This window comes from Littorina saxatilis, linkage group LG8 (assembly GCF_037325665.1).
Source record: "Littorina saxatilis isolate snail1 linkage group LG8, US_GU_Lsax_2.0, whole genome shotgun sequence".
NCBI lineage: Eukaryota > Metazoa > Mollusca > Gastropoda > Littorinimorpha > Littorinidae > Littorina > Littorina saxatilis.
The window spans coordinates 43,310,673-43,335,672 of NC_090252.1; the positions used below are offsets into that span (position 1 = coordinate 43,310,673).

Below are 25,000 nucleotides of genomic sequence, written 5' to 3' on the forward strand. Positions count from 1 at the left end.
AATTTAATCTATACATATAAATAAAAGAGAGTGTCTGTCTGTCTGTGTGTGTGTGTGTGTGTCTGTCTGTCTGTGATCGCCAAAGCTCCGAGAAGGGAGGGGGCAGGAAGACGATGTCGTGCATGTGCACTCCTGTGACTGTGAAGATGTGCACCTGACCACCATCGCCGATGCCGACGCCGCTGCGCTGCCAGCCCTCCAATCCTCCTCCGCCTCCCCCCCCCCCCCCCCCGAAGAGAGAAACTTTTAGTTGTGGCTTGGCTCTTCTAAAAAAAAAGTAAACTTGCCCCCCCCCCCCCCTTTCAATCCCCAGATCCGACCCCCCACCACCCCCATTCCCACCACCACCGCCGACTCCACAACTACCACTCCAACTAGCCCTACATCATCAACACCAACCCAACCACCATCCCCAGCACCCCCATCATCCCCCATCACCACCACACCAACCCCTTCCTTACCCCCTAAAAGAAAAAAAGAATTATAGCAATCTCGATGTCATCACTGCATGTCTACTAAAAGGGCTACATTTCGTCTACAACACATCAAAGCACAAGCCGCGTCTGCATCCCTCAGCAGGTTCACGTCATATTCCGGAGTATTCAGATCAAAGCACGAAGCCGCGGCGTATCAGCACGATTGCAAAACTGAAGAGAATTCTCATGCCCTCGTACAGATAAAACACTCGAAAGAATTACACGCACTTGTCACACACAGAAACAGATTGCATATAGATCTACACTTGATCATTCAAAACAACAATCGCGCTTTCTGTATATGTCTCTGAGAATTCACACACGCACACACTAGCTCTCTCTGTCCTAAAATATCAATATGTGACAAGACAGACAGAGAGACAAACAGACAGACAGACAGACAGAGACAGACAGAGAGAAAAACACACACACACACACACACACACACACACACGTACACAGTCTTCCTACCCCCTCCCGTCTCTGACCTTTGGCGACCACACACACACACACACATGCACGTGGCACACACACACGCAAGCACGCACGAACACACACACACACACATACACACACTCTCTCTCTCTCCCTCTCTGGATCTGGATCTGGATCTGGATGTAGTACATTGCAGTAGCCAATAATGGCTGTCGTCGCAATGGGCGAGAGAGCGCAGCGTGACGGAGTTTAAAAACTGCTTGAATTTCTCTAGTAACTGCGGAAAGTCAAAATGTGCACATAATGCGCTTGAAATGTGTAAATACTTGAAGGCCAACGTTCACAAACACATTGAAGCAATGAAACAAATCGATGATATGATGCTATGACACCTTAGGCCAAAGTACAAACGGTAGTTTTGTGATGATATGTCATTTGTGAGGAATTACAGGTGATTTTGTGCAGAAACTTACGTCGCATGTCTCCCTTCAGACAGACATATACGGGTGCAACCGCTTCGGACAGATTTGCCTAGTGCAACCACGGTATACGGTGTGATTGCTGTGCAGCCATTTGCACAGGTCGTACACTGTCATACCAGAGAGAGAGAGAGAGAGAGAGAGAGAGAGAGAGAGAGAGAGAGAGAGAGAGAGAGAGAGAGAGAGAGAGAGAGAGAGAGAGAGAGCGAGCGAGGGAGAGACAATGACATTGACAATTCTTTATTCAACTAGGGTAATACATTTAAGCAGTGATCTGCTCTTTTACATCCAACCCTCACCCTAAACTTGAGAGGGACTAACTTTCTACATGTAAGTAGAACCTCCCCTACGATGATAACAGACAAAGAGAGACAGAGAGGCATGCGTCTCACCGTTGGTTCTTTTTCGGGAATGATGATTAAGCTTTGTAAGACTGGTTTTTCCAGCCCTCCTTGCTAGCTATGAGGTGTTGTTGCGTTATTGCGGGAAAATCCAGCATTACGTCAATCCCGGTCAGGATGTGATAGCAGGTCACATAGTGTTACCCCGATTACTCACATCCTGCCGGGATGTTCCCCCGGACACGATTTTTAACTTTTTAAAAGAGATCAAGATTGTTTACAAGATTTGAAGAAACAGAATTGATAGTGATTAATTTTTGGAACCTTCTTTTACAGTCATAGATCTGAATGTGGATAGTCTGGAACGTGGAGCTTGCCATGTGAAGTGAAAAAGAAAATAGCTGCATCGGTCTCGAATAGCAGCTGGCATCTGCTGAAGGGACATTAAAACCTAAAAACCAAACCAAACCACTCACATCCGGTGTGAATAAAAGCACTTGTTTGTTTTTACCGATGTTGCCTGTCAATTTTGTCTTTAGTTTTTAAAAGTTAGGTCAAGTGCCATAACGAGGAGTCCGATTGATACTTTTACCACGCGAAATAAAATCTGGGGGAAAAAAATCGCTTTCTACGGAGAGCACCTAGGGTGGCGGTAAGCGATCAAACGGAAAGGGTGTTTGTACTGTATGTCAAAGCAAGGCGGTGTCTGTGATCAGTGGTAGGTTACCGTTGGCGAAGTGTCCCTTTAAACTTATTGGGCACGCTTACCGGCTTAGTGGCTGTACCACAAATAATTGTCGCGTCACAGGCTGTGTACTCCTGAACATATAATGCCTTTGGCGAAATTGACAATACCAGTGGCGGATTTAGGTGGCCCTAGATTGCAGCATTTTGCTTCCTTGAAATGGACCCCCCTTACTTGACCCCCCCCCCCCCCCTATCAATTCAGGCGCAGAAACACGTACCCTCTGCCAAAACAAGATTTCGGATATTCAATTTGAGCACTCAAAGTACTATTTTCAGGTAATCGGGATTTTCCGCTGTCCAAATAAAGAACAGAAATTGCATTTTAAATACAATGAATGGCTTGACATGCGTCAGTACCCCGGCGTATGCTATGGAAAGCCGTTTGGCTCATCTCCAATACACGTGTAATAAATAATTCATACACGTGTAATAAATAATTTAAACACGTGTATTTATTTCTTACACGTGTATAAATCATTTACTGCACGTGTAATTTATCTTTTTATATTTAGTCAAGTTTTGACTAAATATTTTAACATCGAGGGGGAATCGAAACGAGGGTCGTGGTGTATGTGCGTGTGTCTGTGTGTCTGTGTGTCTGTGTGTGTGTGTGTGTGTGTGTGTGTGTGTGTGTGTGTGTGTGTAGAGCGATTCAGACTAAACTACTGGACCGATCTTTATGAAATTTGACATGAGAGTTCCTGGGTATGAAATCCCTATACGTTTTTTTCATTTTTTTGATAAATGTCTTTGATGACGTCATATCCGGCTTTTCGTGAAAGTTGAGGCGGCACTGTCACGCCCTCATTTTTCAACCAAATTGGTTGAAATTTTGGTCAAGTAATCTTCGACGAAGCCCGGACTTCGGTATTGCATTTCAGCTTGGTGGCTTAAAAATTAATTAATGACTTTGGTCATTAAAAATCTGAAAATTGTAAAAAAAAATAAAAATTTATAAAACGATCCAAATTTACGTTTATCTTATTCTCCATCATTTGCTGATTCCAAAAACATATAAATATGTTATATTCGGATTAAAAACAAGCTCTGAAAATTAAATATATAAAAATTATTATCAAAATTAAATTGTCGAAATCAATTTAAAAACACTTTCATCTTATTCCTTGTCGGTTCCTGATTCCAAAAACATATAGATATGATATGTTTGGATTAAAAACACGCTCAGAAAGTTAAAACAAAGAGAGGTACAGAAAAGCGTGCTATCCTTCTTAGCGCAACTACTACCCCGCTCTTCTTGTCAATTTCACTGCCTTTGCCATGAGCGGTGGACTGACGATGCTACGAGTATACGGTCTTGCTGAAAAATGGCATTGCGTTCAGTTTCATTCTGTGAGTTCGACAGCTACTTGACTAAATATTGTATTTTCGCCTTACGCGACTTGTTTCTTATGCTATGGAAAAGCCGTTTGGCTCATAACCATTACACGTGCAATAAATAATTCATACACGTGTATTTAACCATTTCTTACACGTGCATGAAATATTTATTACACGTGTATTTCATCATTTCTTACACGTGCATAAAATATTTATTACACGTGTATTTAATCATTTCGTACACGTGCATGAAATATTTATTACACGTGTATTTAATCATTTCTTACACATGTATGAATTATTTATTACACGTGTATTAATCATTCATTACACGTGTATATAATATAGGTTACACACTCCGAGTTCTGATTATCTTGCATATTTTCCCGAAGGTCGATTTTCAGGTATTACCGAGCCTGCCTTTGGCGAAGTAATACCTGAAAATCTACCCGAAAATATGCAAGATATTCAGGACGAGGTGTGTAAGATTGTTATCCCATTACTCCGACGTTTTTATTAAAAACACTAACTTTTTCCACTAAAGCCTGCCGGTGCCTGTTGTATTTGCTTGCCAAAAGCCTCCGCGGACGAAATTCATGTCAATAAATTCATGCGCAAAGCTAGTTCCCATTTGTCAGCACAATGGACGGCGTCATTCGACTTGTATGTGGACATTCAGTCATTCATATTGCTTATAAAAAGGTCTGCTATCTGCTCTTATATTTTGAAAGTCATTTTAAAATATCCCTGTGTATATTTGACATCGGCTTTCGTTATACTCAATTCGGCATACCGGGTTTATATTTTTACCAGAATTGCGCACGATAATGGCAGCGCAACAAAATCAGTTCGGGCCGTGCTGGTTCTCTCTCTCTCTCTCTCTCTCTCTCTCTCTCTCTCTCTCTCTCTCTCTCTCTCTCTCTCTCTCTCTCTCTCTCTCTCTCTCTCTCTCTCTCTCTGTTCTGTGTAGATGGCTGTCTGTGTACAAATTAGGGAGTATCGTCCCTTGATCCCACTCGCGATACTCGTTGAACATGCCTTTGACCATGCAGTCGCTTCAGCCAGCGAAATATCTCGACTCCGCTCTTTAAATCCATGCAGAATGTGCGTATCGTATGAAGTATTCTTTATTTTCTCAATATTAACAGCTATTGTGTTTTCAGCGTAGCAATAGGGCCCGATATTTAGACGAGACAAGTATAATGCCGACAAGTCGAAGACGAGTCGCATAATACTTGTTCGAGTCTAAATAGCGGACCCTATTGCTACGCTGAAAACACAATAGCGATTATATAGCTGTTCTGACCTTGATTTGTTGTTCCAAACTTACAAAATGACAGTTATTGTGTCCGGATGCGTTGGCTCAGGTTCAATAGCAGACGAATTCCTTACGCGCATCATTTTCGCGCAGCCACACCGCTACACGCTTTCTGACTTTCGAAGAAAAACTCCAACAGCATTCGATTTGTGTGGTTACGTCCCTTGAATGAGACGGAAACTCGTCTGCTACAAAACCTGAGATCAACTCATCGACGCAAACAAAGCAAGGTCAGAAAAGCAATACAACCGCTAGTGAGTTTTTAGCGTAGCAATAGGGTCCGATATTTAGACTCGAACAAGCATAATGCGACTCGTCTTCGACTCGTCGGCATTACTTGTCTCGTCATGAAGCGAATTTTTCAACCTCAGTTTAAACACTCTTTTTTAAACGACTTCATGAATGTTAGTACCTAGGGTCGATCATCAATACTTTAGAGGGGAAGTGGGGTATTCAGTGTGGAGTTACGAGATAAAGAAAAGCCGAATGCGAAAGTGTGTCTCAGTAGCAACTGAGCTCACACAGACACACATTGACACAGAAACAGCTGTTCCATGAAATATTTGTCACCCCCCTGTTCGAACTACATCTTTTGACTAAGGTCATTTTGTGGTGTTTAGGGACAGAAAATAATTGGTTTAGCCCTGTTTCATCGGGAAATTAGCAGAAAAAGGTATGTTATCGTCATTTGTAAAGCTGAAATACATTTCTGAGTAGAATAACATTGTCAGTGTATCAGTGCTGTTAGCTTAGTCCTGAAACATCGTGTGGTACAGATGGGTAAACCGGAACCATGCGTCTTTGTTATTGCCGATATCGTTTGGATATCGGCAAAAAATTGCCAACTTCCGTAGCGTTATCGTTTGATGATCGGAATACGGATGTGTGAGACCATCCAATCACAGCCCCCGAATTCCCCCACGTGTCTATCAGAATAGCTATATTGACACATGTAGGCCTGTACCTATACGTGATATTGACTTTGACACCACAAAATATTTCTGTCGTATGTTCAAAAAAGGTAGTCCATCTGTAAACTTTGAATATGCAGATGTTCTCTATAAATTATTCAATTGTACTCTGAAATCAAAGACAATGACCAATGACAGTTGAGATCGAAACTCGGTTGTGATGGGATATCCATATGGTTGTGATGGAATATTCAGAATAATCACCTCCTCAGCTAACAGAGACAGAGGCAGGTCATGGGATAATAATCATTTATTACACGTGTATTAATCATTTATTACACGTGTATTAATCATGTATTACACGTGTATTAATAATTTATTACACGTGTATTAATCTTTTTTTTTTTTACACGTGTAATGGTTATGAGCCAAACGGCTTTCCATACTATGCAGCCGGCGTCGCCACATTATCTGAGCATTGCGACACGTATGCTCGTGCTCGTTTTAGTTCATTTGAGGAAGAAAATTGGAGGCAAAGTGTTGAAGACCGAGAAGGAAAAGAAAAAAGAAAGGAACATTAGAAACTGGAAGCGTACAATTTAGTATCTCCTGATGGCAACTATCTGCGATCAGTTGAACTCAGAGGACTTCGATATATTTTTAAGAAGTGGAATTCATGACAAGTATGGCGGTCGTCCGCCCCGGCTCAATGCTGGTCCGAGTGGGAGCCGGAATAATGCCGTTGCCTTCTGTTTAAGGAACACTGGCTTAGAAAAAGCCTTTAAAACGTACACCGAACTATCAACGACAGCAGGGACGAAGCTGTTCGAAGAAATCGATCTATACCTCGAGGAGAAAGGTGGAATAGATGCACCACTGCCAAATGAACTTCAGCTGAAAATTTACATGAATTACTCGCCCACGAGTGCTTGCACGGCGAGCATGGTTGCTTATACAAACTACTGGGAAATGAAAAGCATAAAAGCTTCAGTGCAAGTCATTTTTGCAGCACTTTACAACGTTAATCGACCATCCTGCAGAGTATACTGTGAACATGGCGTGTGTAACTACACCACCAGCTGCAACAACATTAAAGGGCTGCAGATTCTCAACTCGAGTGAAAATGTGAAGCTGAGACCTTTTAACGACAGTGACTGGGCAGACCTTGCTGAGGAAGTCCATGGCTTTGACTTCACAGGCATCGGTGGGGAGAGACATACAGAGGATGCCAAAATGAGGAAGGATTTCTGGGAACTGATGGAGACAGACCGTAAGTAAAGCATTGTGTCTCATGCGGTTTAGGAGACCACCACTGAGGTGCAACATGTATCCACACACACCGTCACATCCCTTTGTGTATTAATGTTATAACTGCTCTCTTTTGGGTCGGAAACATTTGACCATTATCAAAAGCGGCGTTCAAGGAACATATAACCATTGTCTTTATCTGACACTAGAAAAATTTCATAAAACCAGTTGTTAGACCATCTCCGCCTGGTGCTGAGCCATTTTTCATTATTTTTAAAGCCTTTGTGATTTCATCTTCAGTTAAAATGCCCTCAATGCTATTTTTCTGTTCTTCGGTCAATTGTGGAACTTCCACGTCTTGTAAAAACATTTCAACATATTGTTCATCAAAGTTAATTCTTTTTTTGTATCTATTTGAATAAAAACGAGTTTGCTCTTTTACAATATCTTGTCTTTTTTTCAATACTTGTCCCTCCTCATTAGTTAGTCTATCCATTACTTTACTATTTGCTCGAGCCTTTTCTAGGTTGAGAAAATATTTAGTGTTTTTTTCCCCGTCTTCAATAAATTTTACACGTGCCCGTGCATGGGCACCTTTTGCTTCTCTAATCGCATACAATTCCATTTCTGTTTTATACTTCTCCCGTTGATCAACTAATTCTTTGTCTGTCGGGTTAAAAGCCAAATTCTTCTCTATCTCATCTAATTCAGACTGTAACTCTGCTTTCCTTCTGTTTGATAATTTGTTCTTAGTTTTACAGTATGCCATGCACCATTCCCTTATTTTAATTTTGCAGAGTTCCCATTTTAGCTGATCAACATTTGGCAGATAGCAAGCAACGCATCAAAAGAAGTAAGATTGAGACTGCTACACTGGAAAATAACTCATAACATTTATCCAACGAACATTATATTGTATAAAATGGGCATTGCTGAGAGTATTAGTTGTACACATTGTACAGAAGAGACAGATTATATCGAACATTTCTTTTATTATTGTATAAAAATAAGCAAAGTGTGGAATCTTGTTGAAGAAGCCTTCTTCACCGCTTGTTCAAAAAGAATTCATGTTGATGTGCGGGATGCCCTATTTGGCCTAGTTAAAAGGAATTCTATTTCATCCGCTGAAGCAAACTATGTCAATTTGCTGATCTTGATTGCAAAAATGTGCATAGGTATTTATAGATACGGTACCCCTTTAGAGATCGGATGTATTTTTGAAAAAGAGTTAAGTTTAAGAAAAATAATTGACTTGTGACTCGCATATATGTTGCTATCTGTGAAATTGAAATAAAGAAACGTTAGGTAACAAAAGGAGAAATGATGACGGAAGAAAATATAGGACAAAATGTATAAAATAAAAAAAATAGGTGGAGAGAGAGAAGATAGAACGAGAGGAGACAGTGAGAGAGAGAGAGGGGAGAGAGAGAGAGAGAGAGAGAGAGAGAGAGAGAGAGAGAGAGAGAGAGAGAGAGAGATTGGCAGACTATGGGATAGAGGGAGAGAGAGAGACTGACAGAGTATGGGGGAGAGGAGAGAGAGAGAGAGAGAGAGAGAGAGAGAGAGAGAGAGAGAGAGAGAGAGAGAGAGAGAGAGAGAGAGAGAGAGAGAGAGAGAGAGAGAGAGAGAGAGACGAAGCAAAAAAGAAGAACAAAGAAGAAGACAGAAAAATCCGAAGAACAAAATTCAGAAAAAAACAGACAAGTCGAAGAGAAAGAAAGTGGATGCAGAGAAAGACAGACTAGGGAGTGAGTGTGAGAGAGAGAGAGAGAGAGAGAGAGAGAGAGAGAGAGAGAGAGAGAGAGAGAGAGAGAGAGAGAGAGAGAGAGAGAGAGTGAGAGTGAGAGAGAGAGAGAGATGTTGTGTGGACAAGTGTGAGAAAGAGAGAGAGAGAGAGAGGAGAGAGAGAGAGAGAGAGAGAGGAGAGAGAGAGAGAGAGGAGAGAGAGAGAGGGTAAATTTAAATAAATAAAAAATTAAAAACAATTGTCCATGATCTGTTTACTGTCCATTGAGTGTGAAGCTGAGAGAAAGAGTGAGACTGAATGAAAACAATAATAACTTAAAAAGAATTAAAATGATTATAAAAAAAAAAAAAAATAAAAAATAAAAACTTCCGATATAAAAAAAAAAGAAAAAAAAAAGTATGTAGGATAAACAAAATACTACATGGCTTGCTGTGTCGTACCAGATTTACACTCGTTGCTTTTTCAAACAGTGAACAGCTCGGTTTCGCTCGCAGTTCAATATTTTTTTAAAAACCTCGTGTAAATCTGCTACGACACAGCAAGCCATGTAGTATTCTCTATATCTGAACATGAGTAAAAATCAAACCTGAAGTATGGAGTAAACCAATGTGCAACAATCTTGCCTAGGTCACCCCAACAAATATAATAAATACAGCCCAAAAAGAAGGCAGAGAACTCCATCCAAGAGTAAAGCGAAAAATCACTCTTGGAATAAAGAGGAGACATGGCAAAACATCATCAACCTTGGTGTTAGAGTGTAGCTTCTGTAAGCATGCATTGTAAAAAATGAAGGCTTGACCGCATTCAAAACAAAACCACGCATAACATATAAGTGGAGCAGCAAGTACAACATCCGCATCGTAGTGTGATAGCAACACTTACAGTAACTTCAACAAGGGGGGGGGGGGGGGGGGGGAGACAACACGACACGAATGACACGAACACCAAACAACGGAAAGAACAAGCAAAAACGGAACAAAAATTACAACATAAACTGAAACAATCCACATACTACTCCTGTGAGTCTTTCGCTTGGAACCACGTGTCCACTTGGAACCACGTGTCCAGGTAAATCCAATTTGTCAGAGTTCAAGAGACTGACACGACAACGTTTGCAATGCAGTTATCGGGATGCTTCTCCGCCAATTTCAAGCGGTATAATTATCTTGAGGGTGAAAATCATGGCAAGATCTTGGAACTGAAACAGATGTGTGGTGTAATTCGATCGAGTTTACCCCAAATCCGATTTATTCGAAAACGCACCGAGCGGTTACGTCACATGAATAAGAAATTAATCATTTTGCGTTGCAGCTTATTTCAAAGTCAAAATATCATTTCTCATCACAAATTAGAATCCAAAGGGTGGGGGGGGGGGGATATATTGTCCCCAGTTCGATCAGCAGCACTTTGGCGGAGGGGAATAGTCAGTATTAAGTTTGTGTGAGATTAACAAAGCCGGCTGACGTCCTCCGGATAGCTGCATGTCAAAGTTTGTCAGTGCGCCGACAGACACTCAGTGACACAGTACACATTCCCAGCTGGGTTTGAGCACGGGCCGCTGATTGGCTTATGAAAGCCGTGTGAATTACTTCATTCGCATGTACGGCAAGCATGGCTCTGTTGGACGCAAAGTGAGAATCAGGGGCAGAGTTGGAATAATCGGGATTTCCCGAAACCTCACTTGATTTCCAACAAAGCGCCGCATTTCCAGAAACGAGCTGCCTCTGACAATCAGCACATGCAGCAGTTGTCTCGATCTATTTTGAACACAATGATTTTTTCCAGAGTAGAGTGTTAGTTTGTAACAACAGGCTGAACTAATTTCTAATTTGAATCAACATTTTACAACAATCAGTCACATCAAAAGCGCACAGACTTGCACATTACGTATCAAGAGCCTGGATCAGTGACAAGAGCCTGCAATAAAGGGACGTAACTTTGTCTGCAGTCCAGAGAGACTGTGTGAGTGTAATCAATTAAGACTGAGTAAAAATCATTTCAATCAATAGTCACCAGTGAGAAGTTCTATCGGAACATTCTTGATGCTGTATTGGTGTTGTTGTAAATTTAAGATCTGAAACGTTAAAAATGACATCAAATTGGTTCGTTTTGGTCGAGTGGGATGTGTCGTTGATCAGTGTTGTTCCAACTCGCCGAAGTTATCAAAAGTGTTGTTTGGTTGTTTTTATTGATTCGTTTGGTGCGTTATACAATGCATTTTATTTTTCGAGACTAAGCATTGATCATTTTAACAAAATTTTATAGGTCAACAGTGATGTACATTTTAGTCGGTCTCCGGTCTCTGACCGATCCAATTTCCCCAGGACCTATAGCTTTAACCCCAGCAGGACACAGGTCCGATTAACCTACAGAAGAAGTGGTCAAGGGTCCGATCGTTTTTGACAATGAAGCGGACATGCGGACTGTTCAATTTTCAAGAGGAAAGCTTGTTTCGGTTTTGCCAAGCGAAAGTAAACACTGCGTGAGGAAAGCTTGTTTCGGTTTTGCCAAGCGAAAGTAAACACTGCGTGAGGAAAGCTGGTTTCGGTTTTGCCAAGCGAAAGTATGCACTGCGTGTGACCAGTTTGTTGAGTGAACGAGGCACCATATGGGATCTGATTCTTTGAATTAATTTATCCTCAAGTTGGATCAAGAAGAAAAAAAGAAAACCGAACCCATATGGTGCCTCGAGTGCATTCATTGGCTCAGCAATAAATCGTTTAAACCAATGGGAACCACCCGTGCATGTTCGCACATGCGCAAGGCATTACTTTTCGTCATAATATCCGGAAAAACCGTTGTGCGTTCGAGCTTGGTGTGTACGGCTCGAAGAAACCGACCGTGTGTCAAAACCCAGGACATGATCCTGAAAGCAAAACTTGAGGGACCCGCAGAACGGTCCGATGCCTACCTAAAAAACATTGTCGACAGATGGGCAGTGAAAAAAACCCGACAACTGTTCAAATAACTTTGAAATGTGATTCAATCCATTGAGTAGGCCCTATCTAGTCATGACAGTCGCGGAAGGTGGAAGAATTTAAACTAAAAAATCTTTTTAAATGCGGTTTTACGAGTCGTGTTTTTGTCCTATTGAAATTGCAATCTCAGGACACTGTGTCCTATTGATTTTCAGTCTTCAGGACAATTGTCCTAAAGGCTGCTAGAAAAATGTACATCACTGGGCCAACATGACATGTATCATTTCACATTGCATTCTAAGAAAGAGCAGAATTCTCACTATGCGCGCGGTATATTTCTAGAATCGCGTGGCACACACAAAGTTGGAATTCTTACAGTGGCGGCCATTGGTGTAACTCCAACAAAGCGCAGGTCGTTTCTGGAACAGCGCCGATGACGAGATGAGTCGCAACCACAGAGGTCGCAACACAGCTCTAACAACTGTCGTCTGCTACTTACGGTGTTGGTGTACACCGTTGCCGATTTGGATGGAGAAGATCGGTTCTGTTTTGGGATCGAAGGGTCCGAGAAGCCTAAGGTCAGCTTTCTTATCAATTCGGTGAATCTTGTGGTCTGGCCCCTTCGCGAAGACTCTGCCTTCGGGTGTTTAATTTTAGCTGCGCAGTAATCTTCAAATACCAAAGCTAGGAAACAAAAATGGCGCTCCAAGGAAAAGGAGATTTTTCACGGGTTCGAAACAAAATCTCCAGTCGAATAACATTGGCATAATATCATACCACCTATATTCCTCATCGTGGATCTGGAAAAAAAAGATATTTCTTTCATTTCGTCCACTTACAACTGAAATGCACCTAGGAAATGAAACCTTTGAAGCTACATTTCTGTCGTCGCAGACTGTTTCTGCTTGTGAGAGCTGAAAGCGACATGTAATAATGATTGTGAACCATAAAGAATGAACGATAAAGACAATTCCTACAACAAGCACTTACTTTATGTATTCTTATCAGTACGTGTTGCAAGAACATGTCTTTTTACTTTGCGCCAGGTTCACCATCAACGATCTCTACAGTTGAACAACAGCGATCCGACTGAGAAAGAAAAGAGAAATAGTACGCTTTACTCCCTCACGGCTAAGCCATTAGGGGAATGTGAGACGGGAAAAACCGACTTTGTATAAAGAATAAAAATAAAAATGCAGGGAAGGGGGGGGGGGGGGGGGAGGAGATGTAGACAGCTTGCTGCCGGCTGCTAGAGGAGACCCGCTGAAATGGGCTAGGGACCGGGATCTTTATCGTGCGCATGCGTGCACACGGGGGTGTTCGGACACCGAGGAGAGTCTGCACAAAGTTGACTCTGGGAAACAAATCCCGCGCCGAACTTGGGGGTTAAACCCACGCAGATAGTAACAACCGGTTTTAAAGCCAGCGCCTTTACCAACTGGGCAAACTCCCCACCCAATATGTTGGGTCAAGAAGTTCCATGGAGGGTGGGGGGTATGGAGTAACACATTGTGTTTAGCTCAGAACATCCCCACCCAAGCAGAGCCGCGCTAGGGGTACGCATTACCGTGAAGCTGGCAGTCAGTGCTACCAAATGTGGTCTGTGTCTACCACTCGGTGGTGATTTAAAGTGGGTCTATGTAAGCAGATGCCAGCGCAAGCCATCTGATGCAGAGCCAGGAGGCGGTTTGGTACAAGAGAACCTCAGCGACTACAGCCTCGGCCGTCTAAGGGATTTTACACGGGTTACTCGGCGCACGTCGCCAACAGCGCAGCGCCCCTGTGACGTCATCAAGAAAACGTGGGTGTATCCAGAAAAGTGTCAAATAATGACAACAAACTGGCTCAATATGCTCAAATGTTCTTTTCCAGAGATACACAGTACGTGTGTTAAAAGGATTCATAACATTAAATTCAGTACTTGGCAATGGATCGAGCTACCAATGCAATTACAAGCACGGGTGTTGACGTTTGTTTCCTAAAATTGTGTTTTATGTGCTAACTAGTACAAAGTTTTCTTGGGCCCTGTACGGAACAATCGCTTACAATTGCTTGTATGTCTTATTGCTGCTGTTCTACAACGTTGACGCCAACGTCGAAAGGATAAGTGCATATTTATCATTTTTAAAGTATCACTGAAGAAAAGTGGTGATACGAAACAGCGGCAGCATCATAATCTAGTGGGTAACGCTCAGCGCAGGAAATTAATACCACCCCGCGTACAAGAACATACACATTGTAGGTTTATAATGGGACCTAATGGGTCAAAAACCGTCTCTAATTCACCCAATAGCTATACTGTTTGGTTTAATGGAGTTAAACAATATTATCACACACCAGGAATACCTGATTACTCAGTTATTCAAATGTTAAAGTGAATCTGTGCGTGCGTTGTTGCGGGACTTTGATTTTCCCTTGCATCCTATATTTCCTACCCGCCTGTGCAGTCCATGACGAATGCAAGTCTTGTTCGTTGAGTGCAAGACACTACATAATTATGTGCCGTAATGGTGTTCTCTTTTACTAGGGGTCATCTTGTGCAAGGTGCATACTTCACTTACACCTAACTACCCACTCATACAACTCATCCTTCGTTCTCTTTCCCCACCATCACACGGTTTTACTTTGCAGTTAATTGTTTCAACTCTCGATGGCCAGTAAGCTATACTAGGGGTAGCCTTTATGCAAGGCCACAAAATAATGTTTACTTGTGGTTTATGTTCTCAAATGTAATCAAGAGACGACGGTTTAGTATAGTGAAACCCTCCCATTTTCCGATCTTGGGGAAATCATGAACAATAAATCATAAAAGAAAGGGGATGGACTTAAAGGCACGGTAAGCCTCCCGTTCACCATCAGAGATACTGTCAGGCTTTTACACACAGTACACACCCTTCCATTTGAACGCTCACCAAACGGGAACATCCTAGGTGCCCTCCGTAAAGAGCGAGCAATTTTCTAAGAATTTATTTTTGCCTGGTTTATCTTACCCCTGAGCCATCGTGAACCCGTGTGATCCAGTTCCCTTTTATATTTAGTCAAGTTTTGACTAAATATTTTAACATCGAGGGGGAATCGAAACGAGGGTCGTGGTGTATGTGCGTGCGTGTGTGCGTGTGTGTGTGCGTGTGTGTGTGTGTGTGTGTGTGTAGAGCGATTCAGACTAAACTACTGGACCGATCTTTATGAAATTTGACATGAGAGTTCCTGGGTATGAAATCCCCGAACGTTTTTTTCATTTTTTTTATAAATGTCTTTGATGACGTCATATCCGGCTTTTCGTGAAAGTTGAGGCGGCACTGTCACGCCCTCATTTTTCAACCAAAGTGGTTGAAATTTTGGTCAAGTAATCTTCGACAAAGCCCGGACTTCGGTATTGCATTTCAGCTTGGTGGCTTAAAAATTAATTAATGACTTTGGTCATTAAAAATCTGAAAATTGTAAAAAAAAAAAAAAATTTATAAAACGATCCAAATGTACGTTTATCTTATTTGCCATCATTTGCTGATTCCAAAAACATATAAATATGTTATATTCGGATTAAAAACAAGCTCTGAAAATTAAATATATAAAAAATATTATCAAATTTTTTTTTTCGAAATCAATTTAAAAACACTTTCATCTTATTCCTTGTCGGTTCCTGATTCCAAAAATATATAGATATGATATGTTTGGATTAAAAACACGCTCAGAAAGTTAAAACGAAGAGAGGTACAGAAAAGCGTGCTATCCTTCTCAGCGCAACGAATACCCCGCTCTTCTTGTCAATTCCACGGGCACTGCCTTTGCCACGGGCGGTGGAGTGACGATGCTACGAGTATACGGTCTTGCTGCGTTGCGTTGCGTTCAGTTTCATTCTGTGAGTTCCACAGCTACTTGACTAAATATTGTATTTTCGCCTTACGCGACTTGTTTTTTACAATGTAGTCGTCAGTTTGTGATTTCAATGCTACTCGCTGTAAGCTTATCTGCAATAGCACGTTATTATGTACCTCTGAATCTAAACGCAACAAACAGCTGCGATTCACACGAACTCTAGCGATGGCTTTTGACTATTCAGAGGAACTGACGATAGGCATAACCGTCGTCTGCTACGAGAACCACAACCTTGCGTGACCCTGCTTCCGGGCTTTTCTTTTTTCAAACTTTCAAAACTTCAAAACTTCGAATTGTACTGATCTTGTCTTGATGAAAAAATAATTCTTTTATGATTTAAGAATGTTTTGTAACAAGCTGTCAATTTATTATTTAGATTTTAAAAGTTAGTTCTAGCGCCAAAACTCACCGTCCGATTGTCTGATCAGACAATCTGCAAAATTAATTCTTTGAAAATTGCTCGCTTTGTACGTAGGGCACCTAGGATGTTCTCAAGCGGTGAGTGTTTAAACGAAAGGGTGTTTGTACTGTGTGTAAAAGCCTGACAGTATCCTGTGATGGTTTACGGGACGCGTACTGTTTTGCCTTAAAATGTAATACCTCGGTTTACTTGTTATACAGGTGCACCTGCGGTGGCGCTAAATGTACATGAAATATTCAAAGAAGGCTCGTACTGAAACAATAACATCCTAGTACTTCAAGTGATTTCTTTTAAATAAAAGAAATAAAGGGAAATTGAACAAATACTTCTGCAAAAACTAGTTTAAAACCAACAGCGTGAAAATGAGGCATACAGACGGTATAAGCCACTTAGCATCATATACAAGAAGTCACACACATACTCACAGAGGCACTTGAAAATGCCCAGATACTTTGCAGGTATAACCACTGAGAAGCAATGTGAGTAGAAAACTATGAGAGAGAGAGAGCATGTTATATTCTTTTTAAAGCCACCCTCCGCCTCCCGTAAACCATCTGTTTCTGATCACTGAGCTCCCCGAGCTCCCCGAGCTTTTACATACAGTACAAACATACCTCCATTTGAACGCTTACCACTCAGGAACATCCTGGCTACTTTCCGAGTAGAGGGAGACATTTTCAAATAATCTATTTCGTGCAGTTAGAGCGAGCGCACTCTGAAAGAAATCGGAAGCCTCCTTTTTGGCGCTAACTTACAAAATCTAAATAATAAATTAACAGATTTGAAACAAACGAAAACATTCGAATATCATCCAGACAAGATCAGTACAATTCGAAGTTTTGAAAGTTGCCCTTTAATCATTTTAATTAGTTCCAACGGTTTTTGAGTGATGTTTTGAAAATTGAATGTTAATGCGTAAGCGCCCTAGTAGAGCGGTCCCACAATCCCGTTTTCTATTTTTTAGTCTGGGATACCCCCCGTCTATTTGTAGAGAAGGCCAAAAGACATGTTTCAGCGCGCGTCGACTGAAGGTAATGGTGGATGGGGGCTTGTAAGAGGTGGGAAGGTATGGCATTCCGTTTGTCAAATAATTATTTGGATACTTTTTCATGTTTTTTTCACCAGTTTTAGCAATATAATCATTATTTAGAAGCTCATGTGCTAAATAAGTAATTGTTTATAAAGAATGTAAAACAATTCATTGTTTACGTAAATAATTCATTGTTTACGTAAATAATGATTTATTTACGTAAACAATATATTATTTAGACGTATATTACATTGTTTATAAAGAATCAGCAATGTTGCTAAATAAATCATTATTTACGTAAACAATGAATTATTTACGTAAACAATGAATTGTTTAGCCAACACATTTTCCATTATTTAGGGGTTTCTAGGATTCGCTTCTGAACTAAGTTTTATGTTTTTCAGTGATTACTATAATTGAATACAAGGTCTCTCCACACACTCTTATCTTAAAATAGCTGTTGTTTGGATATTATTTTGTTTATTTTACAAGCCGAGTACGAAAATAACTGATCTCAAACACAGTCAAAGGTCAAGGTCAATTAAGGTGTTTCCCTGCCGGGAGTGTTTAGTGTTTGCATTTTCTTGCTTGAAGTTGTTGAAACACAGTTTTTTTCCCCTTATGTTCTCTGTTCTGTTTATGTCCCAACAACATGCCTGTCTTTCCATTTCTCTTCCTTTCATCGTTTCATTTCAAAGAGAAAAGTAAAAACAGCTGTGAACCGTTGAAAAACGGGAAACAATGCCTCCGACGCGTTCCGAGAAGAATCTGGAGTGACTTCCCTTGCCTCATGCAAACCGGGCGAGAAGCGAAAATATTCTGAGCGATTGTTACCAGAGGAGAGGCGGCGATACCACCAGAAGATTTTGGAGACTGACGGGAATGATCCGTATGACATTCTCAACCAGGTGCTGGTCAGCAAATCCGGACGATCTGCCAGAGCTGAGTTACATCAACATCGTAAATTATTTTGTGCTTGGCAAGACATGTGAGCAGCTGAAAAGCTTACAACAGTTTGGATTCCTACCGACTTTTTGTCTCTGGCTGGGTGAGGGATGTCAAGTGCTACAGCCCTGATGGCTGTCAGAACTCTGTCATTTCTGCAAAGGTAAGAATGTGCTTTCAGTTTATAATGAATGAACGTGAGTGTTCTCTGTCTTGTGTTGCAGATAACACAAGTTGCAGTTCAGGATATTGTGTTGAGGCTTTGTCTTTGATATATTCTTCGCTTCAGTTTGTATTCTGGACTACGACAAAAGCTGTAGATAGTCTTGAATATATTTATATTTTGAAATAGCTTGCAAAATATTATATTTATAATGAGCTTCATGTTCATATTCAGTTAAAAATCTGTTGTTTACTTTTCATTGTTAAGGTTATTGTAAAGCACATTATGTGCGTCTTAGAGTTATATTCATTCGATTGACCTAGCTGAATGCTGATTTGTGCGACCTTCAATTTATGTTTCAGATTCTTCATTCACAACGCCTTAATGAACCAGCACTTTCTCCTTGGATCATCGCCACTTCTGATGGCAACATACTGGCAGCACACTGTACCTGCATGGCCGGAGTTGGAGAAACCTGCACACACGTCCCTTCACCTTCAAGGAGTCAGCTGTTGAGTGTGCTGTGGCAGACCGCCATTTCTGTTTGGAATCTAACAGTGAGGGGATGCTTTGTCTGCGCAAAGACCACCCATACTAAGTTAAGTCAAGTACAGTGCCAGATTGTTATGACCAGTTCCTCCTACTGCGATTTCATGGTGTGGACTACTGTGGATAAAGTTATTGTCCGAGTATTGCCTGACTGTGATTTTTGGGCAATGTGTGTGGAGAAAGCTTTGAAAGTGTTCAGACTCGCAGTTCTTCCAGAGCTAGTTGGAAACTGGCTGGACAGAGAAGCTGAGCCTCTACAAGCAGTGGATGTGAACCAGGAGCAGCTGCAAACACCAGCCGTGAAACGCAGCAAGAAACAGTGACAATGCCAGACTCGCTTGCTCATGTGTGTGGGAAAACAAACATCATGTATGACTGTACACACAGAAACTGGCAGTAGTAAAGTTGTAGAGACTAGAGAGGGAGAGAAAAGAGAGCATGTAATGTTTTAAATCACAGTTCACACTCACAGAGAAGTCATTAATTGTTCCATTCTTGTTTCATTTTATTCTTAAAGTAAAATCATGCACAGATGTAGACATACATTTTGTTTAGGATCACCGACCACAATACAAAATCAAGTGCTACAAGTATAAATTATGATGCATACAGGACCTTATTTTGTGATTGTTTTACATCCACTGCTGTGAATAACAAAGAATCATGAGCAGTTTGATTATCAACTTATTCAGCCAGGTATATTGTTCATTCTCCTTGTTCAATGTTTCCAGTGACACGGATTGGCTGCTTGATTTAGGGAACAAATAAGAGTGTGTGGTCCAGCGTAGTTCTGCATCAGTACAGTCAAGTAATACAGTGTTTAAATTGGCCCGGTAGCTCAGTTGGTAGAGCACTGGACTTGTGATCGAAAGGTCGCAGGTTCGAATTCGGGCCGGGACGGACAGGGGTCAACTTTATGTGCAGACCCAGAGACGGAAGCCATGTCCCACCCCCGTGTCATCACAATGGCACGTAAAAGACCTTGGTCATCTGCCATAAGTGCAGGTGGCTGAATACACCTAAACACGCAGACACCTGGGTAGCGCGACTCCGTTGCTGCTAGCTTTCCACTGGGAGGAAGCGACCCGAATTTCCCAGCGATGGGACAATAAAGTAATGGAAATGGAATGGAAAAAAGTTAGTTTCTATTATCAACTAGTTCTGTTTTGATGACAACAAAATTGAACACACTTATTTCTGCAAAAAAGCGCACAGGTCTATTGATCATAATGAATAGTTAATGACTCACATACCCACAGTATGTTATTTCAATTTTGAACATTTAGTGAAAGTGTTCTCTTCACTTTGGCTTCATACCTGCAATACTGGTAGTGGTATGTTCAGTGTTGCTTGCAGTTGCATGTTATTGGTAGTTTAAATGTGTGCTCGCATTTCAAGTGTAGGCCATTTAATTTTTCAATGCTCCTTATCTTGTTTCCTGTGTAGAGCTATTTTGAGGTTAATCAGCATAATTCAACCTTTGTCAGTTGTGTCAATACATGTCACATTTATGCAAAATGATTTCAAAGTGTATGTTAAAGTGGTGTGTGAGTGTGTGTGTGTGTTGTGTGTGTGTGTGTGTGTGTGTGATAGAAAGAGTGAAATCTGCTCTTGAATTGGAAGGAAATAGCAGCAGGTCAGATCATATACACATACATGTGTATATCAAATTCGAGATTCCATCCAGTGAAAACATGATAACAGAAAAACTGTTGCTACTGCTCATGTGAGATACCTGAATCAGATACAATACACCACAGTTTAATTAACACATTCTTTAAACAATGCCTTCATCTTCAAATTCAAGATTCCGCCCAGTGAAAACATAACAGAAAGACTATTGCTACTGCTCATGCGAGACATCAGAATCAGATACAATACACCACAGTTTAATTAACATATTCTCTAGTCTAAACAATGCCTTCAGTTCACTAGGCTGTGTTTATGCAGCGTCACAGCAAGAATCACATGATACCAGTGCAAACATTGACAAGCCCAGATGATACAGTGACTATTTTGTCCAGTGTTACCACTTTTTCCTCTTCCCTTGCAAACAAAAGATCAGTCAGACTTCAGAATTTTTTACTTTCCACAAAGAATACCGATAACTCGCTCAACATACATTCTCAGATTAGCTAGTTTGCGTGTTGACTATAAGCTGTAAGCTGACTCTTCCCTCTTGTAAAGGCAGGGATTTTCACTTGTGCACCTCTCATAGCCACTAGTTCATTAATGTCAAATCCCCTGTCGGCCAAAATCACATCATTTTGTACAATATTGTCTAGATACCCACTATTTGCAGTGATGTGCTTGTCACTTGAAAGCCCACCCCACCCTTTAGAAATAAAAGAAATATGGCCTTGAGGTGTAATTGTTGTGCTTGTAGTTTGACCAGGTGAGTGCACTAGCATCAACACTGGAGGGTCTCTCAATGAATATATTTCAAAACAGTCAATAATGGACACTACTCTGCATCTTGAACACACACGGCCAGTACATGTACTGTGCAACTGACCTTGGCACGGAACGATCCAAGGGGGGCAATCTCAGTCATCTCAAAGAGGGAAATCCAAACGCAATCCGCTTTGTTCGATTTTACGGGCTTGGACGATAGAGAAAAATAAGAAAAGCAAAAGCTGGAGTGCAGTCTGGACGAAACTGCTATCAAGAACGCAGAATTAATTTCTTATGAGTTTTTTTTTAGCCGTAAGCGCCATGTTTAACTGCTGTTCACAATGCGGCCGCAGTGAAACCAACAAAGGAGCCTCACTATGGAAGAGTTTCCTGCTCCGATAAACATGGCGCTTACGGCTAAACAAAACTCAGAAAAAATCAATTCTGCGTTCTTGATAGCAGTTTCGTCCAGACTGGACTCCGCTTTTGCTTTTTTTTATTTTTCTCTATCGTCCAAGCCCATAAAATCGAACAAAGCGGATTGCGTTTGGATTTCCCTCTTTGAGATGACTGAGATTGCCCCCCTTGGATCGTTCCGTGCCAAGGCCAGTTACACGGTACTGGCCGTGTGTGTTCAAGATGACTACTCTGTTCCATGGATAGGGAAGGAACTGTGGCGGTAGACTTGTCTTTATACTTCGCCTGTCTGTCCAGAAAACAAGTGGCTGCAGTTTGTGGTACATGATATGCACAGTCTCGTGAAAAACTTTGCTGGCAGTTGTTCTTGACACAGAAAAGATGTATGCCAGGTGTTGCAGAGGTGTGTTAAGGCGTATATGCATGAATGAGAGCTTGAAACTGTGTCAGTGCTCTGCGCGAGTGTGTTGGCAAATGCCATGCAAGAAAATCAAATAATGTAACAAGTGTGAAGAAATTAGAAATCCCAGTAAAATATCGTACAGTATCGTCATTGTCCCTCAAAGAATCAAGTGTCATTTTTTTTCTTGGCAAGTTCGTCTTTAAGTTCCCGAGTTTCTAGCACCAGCCTGTTTAGTTCATCCCGTTGCTGCTTTTCTTCATCTTTAGAAATCCAGGCAAAATTGTCATAGGTTTCAGTCTGGCAGTAAGTACCGCCACAGTCACCTCTCTCGGGAAGAGGAGCAGCCAGTTCTGCTGTATCCGAAGTACCTTCACCGTCGCCATCAACAGCATCCTCTGCTAAATTAGGGTGAGAAGGAGTTGACTCACTCCCCACAAGCTTCTTCCTCTCCTTGAGTCTCTGGTACTGTCCTTGTTGGCTGTCAGGCTGTGTCCCTGCACCATACCCAAGTTTCAAAGTAGGTGTTTACTTCCCACAGATGGTTGCCCTGCAGAAAAAATCAAAGGCAAATGTATTGTAAACTAGCAGTCAGGCCCAGCTTCGCCCGGGTGTTTCTGCTCTCCCCTCTCTCAGAAACCTCTCGAATCTTATTCCAATGTTATGTGGATAAGAAAAATGACAGTGTGAGCTCATACATTTGGATGTATAGGCAAGGCAAGTTTCTATTTGGTTCAACGTGTTCTTCGTGATTTGTTTACCCCTTCTCACACCCACTGTAGTTACCGTCTGATCAAAGCACGCATACCTCATGAGTGAGCGCGTCATACCTTTTTGAACAGGGGAGAGAAATCTGTAAATTCTCGTGATCTTTCACTGAGGCGATCGTTTCGTAAACATTATTCGCGATGATCTGGAAGGCAGGGAGGGGGAGCAGGGGGCAGGGTTAGTGTGTGTGTGTGGGGGGGGGGGGGGGGGGGGCGGGATGATAGCGGGCGGGGGGTAACCCTTGAGAATGACACGGTATACTGGTTTGATGAGAGTTACCTCCCTTCCGTGGGTGACAAAGCATGACTTACCTCCCTTGCACTATATAGACTGTATTGATAGATGGGGAGGGTAATTATCCGAGGAAGGAAACAATGTCTGGAGAAACTAAAACCCAGGTGCACATTTGTGGGTCCAGGGCAGTGTGCATGCAAAATATCTTGTGCTTATCTTTTGCCATCTCTGAGGTATGGCGACCACAGACAGACAGACACACACACACAGACAGACAGACACTCTCTTTTATTTATATGTATAGATTATGGATTGGGAGTTATTTTAAAAATAAGTCACCCAAACAAAATGAATGAGTAAATCTAGACACAGATCTACCCTTTAAAACTGAACTATAAAGTTGTATCAACAATGACCATTTAGTGTTCAAATAAATTCTGATTATCAAATCCAAGTATTTCACACCTATGGCATTCTCACAAGTCATGGTTTTGGGCAACCATGATAAGTACTGAGAGTAAGTGTAAGACTGACTCACTCAGTCATAGACTGCACTCGGTGCAGGACTGACCGACTGTCCGCACACTACCATCACAACACAGCTTGCATAAAACACAGACTAACCAAGGCAGGTGAACAAAAGCATGAGTACTTACCATTGACAAAATGATCAGAGCACACGTATCTCCTAGCTGTTGATTCAAAGTTGAAATTCTTCAGCTGAAGCTGTGCCAACCATTCTCGCCCGCGTCGTGCAGTCAAATCCCTTGTCTCTTTGCCCTTTCCCTTGACAACAAATGGAACAGAAAAGAATCTTCTGTCCCTATTTCTATCTTGTCTGTTATGGCAATGTTTAACACTACAACTAGAGACCATGTCGATAAATGCGGAAGATTCAGAGTGCAGATTTCGCGTGTTGCCTTCTCGCGAGTTCCGCCGGAATGCCAGAGGCAAGGCCGGACAACTCTGCACACGACTGTGTGACGTCATCGCGTCAGAGCTCATACCAAGTTGTGTTGTGTTGTGTAACCTACAGATAAAAAAAAAGTGTAATCATGCAGTAAGAGAAATGGAAAGAGAAAGTTTTTGTTGAGACAGAACAGAAAACTTAGGACGGAAAACTTTTTTTCAACAACTTCAAGGGAGAGAATGCAAACACTAAACACTCCCGGTTATGACATTGACCTTTTGTTTGTTTTCGCATTCAATTCTTTTCGTACGGCAATTTCAGCTTGAAAAATAAACAAATTTACGAACATTTTCTGATAAATAATTTTTGGAGATACCTTGTATTGAATTATGGTATATACACAAAGGAAAAAAAATAAAGCTTAGAAGTCAATTCTTGATTCCCCTAAATAATGAAAACTGCTTTCCCTAAACAATTCATTGTTTACGTAAATAATTCATTCTTTACGTAAATAATGATTTATTTAGCAACATTGCTGATTCTTTATAAACAATGTAATATAAGTCTAAATAATATATTGTTTACGTAAATAAATCATTATTTACGTAAACAATGAATCATTTACGTAAACAATGAATTGTTTAGGTAAATAATGAATGGTTTACGTAAACAAAAATGTTATTTAGAATTGTTTAACATTGTTTATAAACAATTACTTATTTAGCACATGAGCTTCTAAATAATGATTATTTAGCTAAAACTGGTGAAAAAAACATGAAAAAGTATCCAAATAATTATTTGACAAATGGAATGCCATAGGAAGGAGCATGAAACAGAGCCCAGCATCGTAACTCAAATAGGCCTTTGTGTGAGTGGTTTTCAAAACTCTTGCACTTGCATTCATTGCGAGAGGGTACTGCTGATATTGAGGCTTT

At 41.2% G+C, this 25,000-nt stretch overlaps 1 protein-coding gene and 1 long non-coding RNA gene across 4 annotated transcripts in view; both read left to right on the top strand.

Moving 5' to 3' along the window:
• The first annotated feature begins 6,508 nt into the window (after positions 1–6,508).
• Positions 6,509–25,000, top strand: part of LOC138973609 (caspase-8-like) — a 50,588-nt gene continuing 32,096 nt past the window's right edge. For all 3 annotated transcript variants that reach the window (XM_070346324.1, XM_070346326.1, XM_070346325.1), the window contains exon 1: positions 6,509–7,315. In XM_070346324.1, the coding sequence (XP_070202425.1) occupies positions 6,658–7,315 (658 nt within the window). In that variant the 5' untranslated portion in view covers positions 6,509–6,657. The remainder of the gene's footprint in view (positions 7,316–25,000) is intronic.
• LOC138973608 (uncharacterized) lies at positions 17,560–20,463 on the top strand. Its single transcript, XR_011458078.1, has 2 exons — positions 17,560–18,393; positions 18,756–20,463. It is a non-coding gene; the product is annotated as an uncharacterized lncRNA (long non-coding RNA).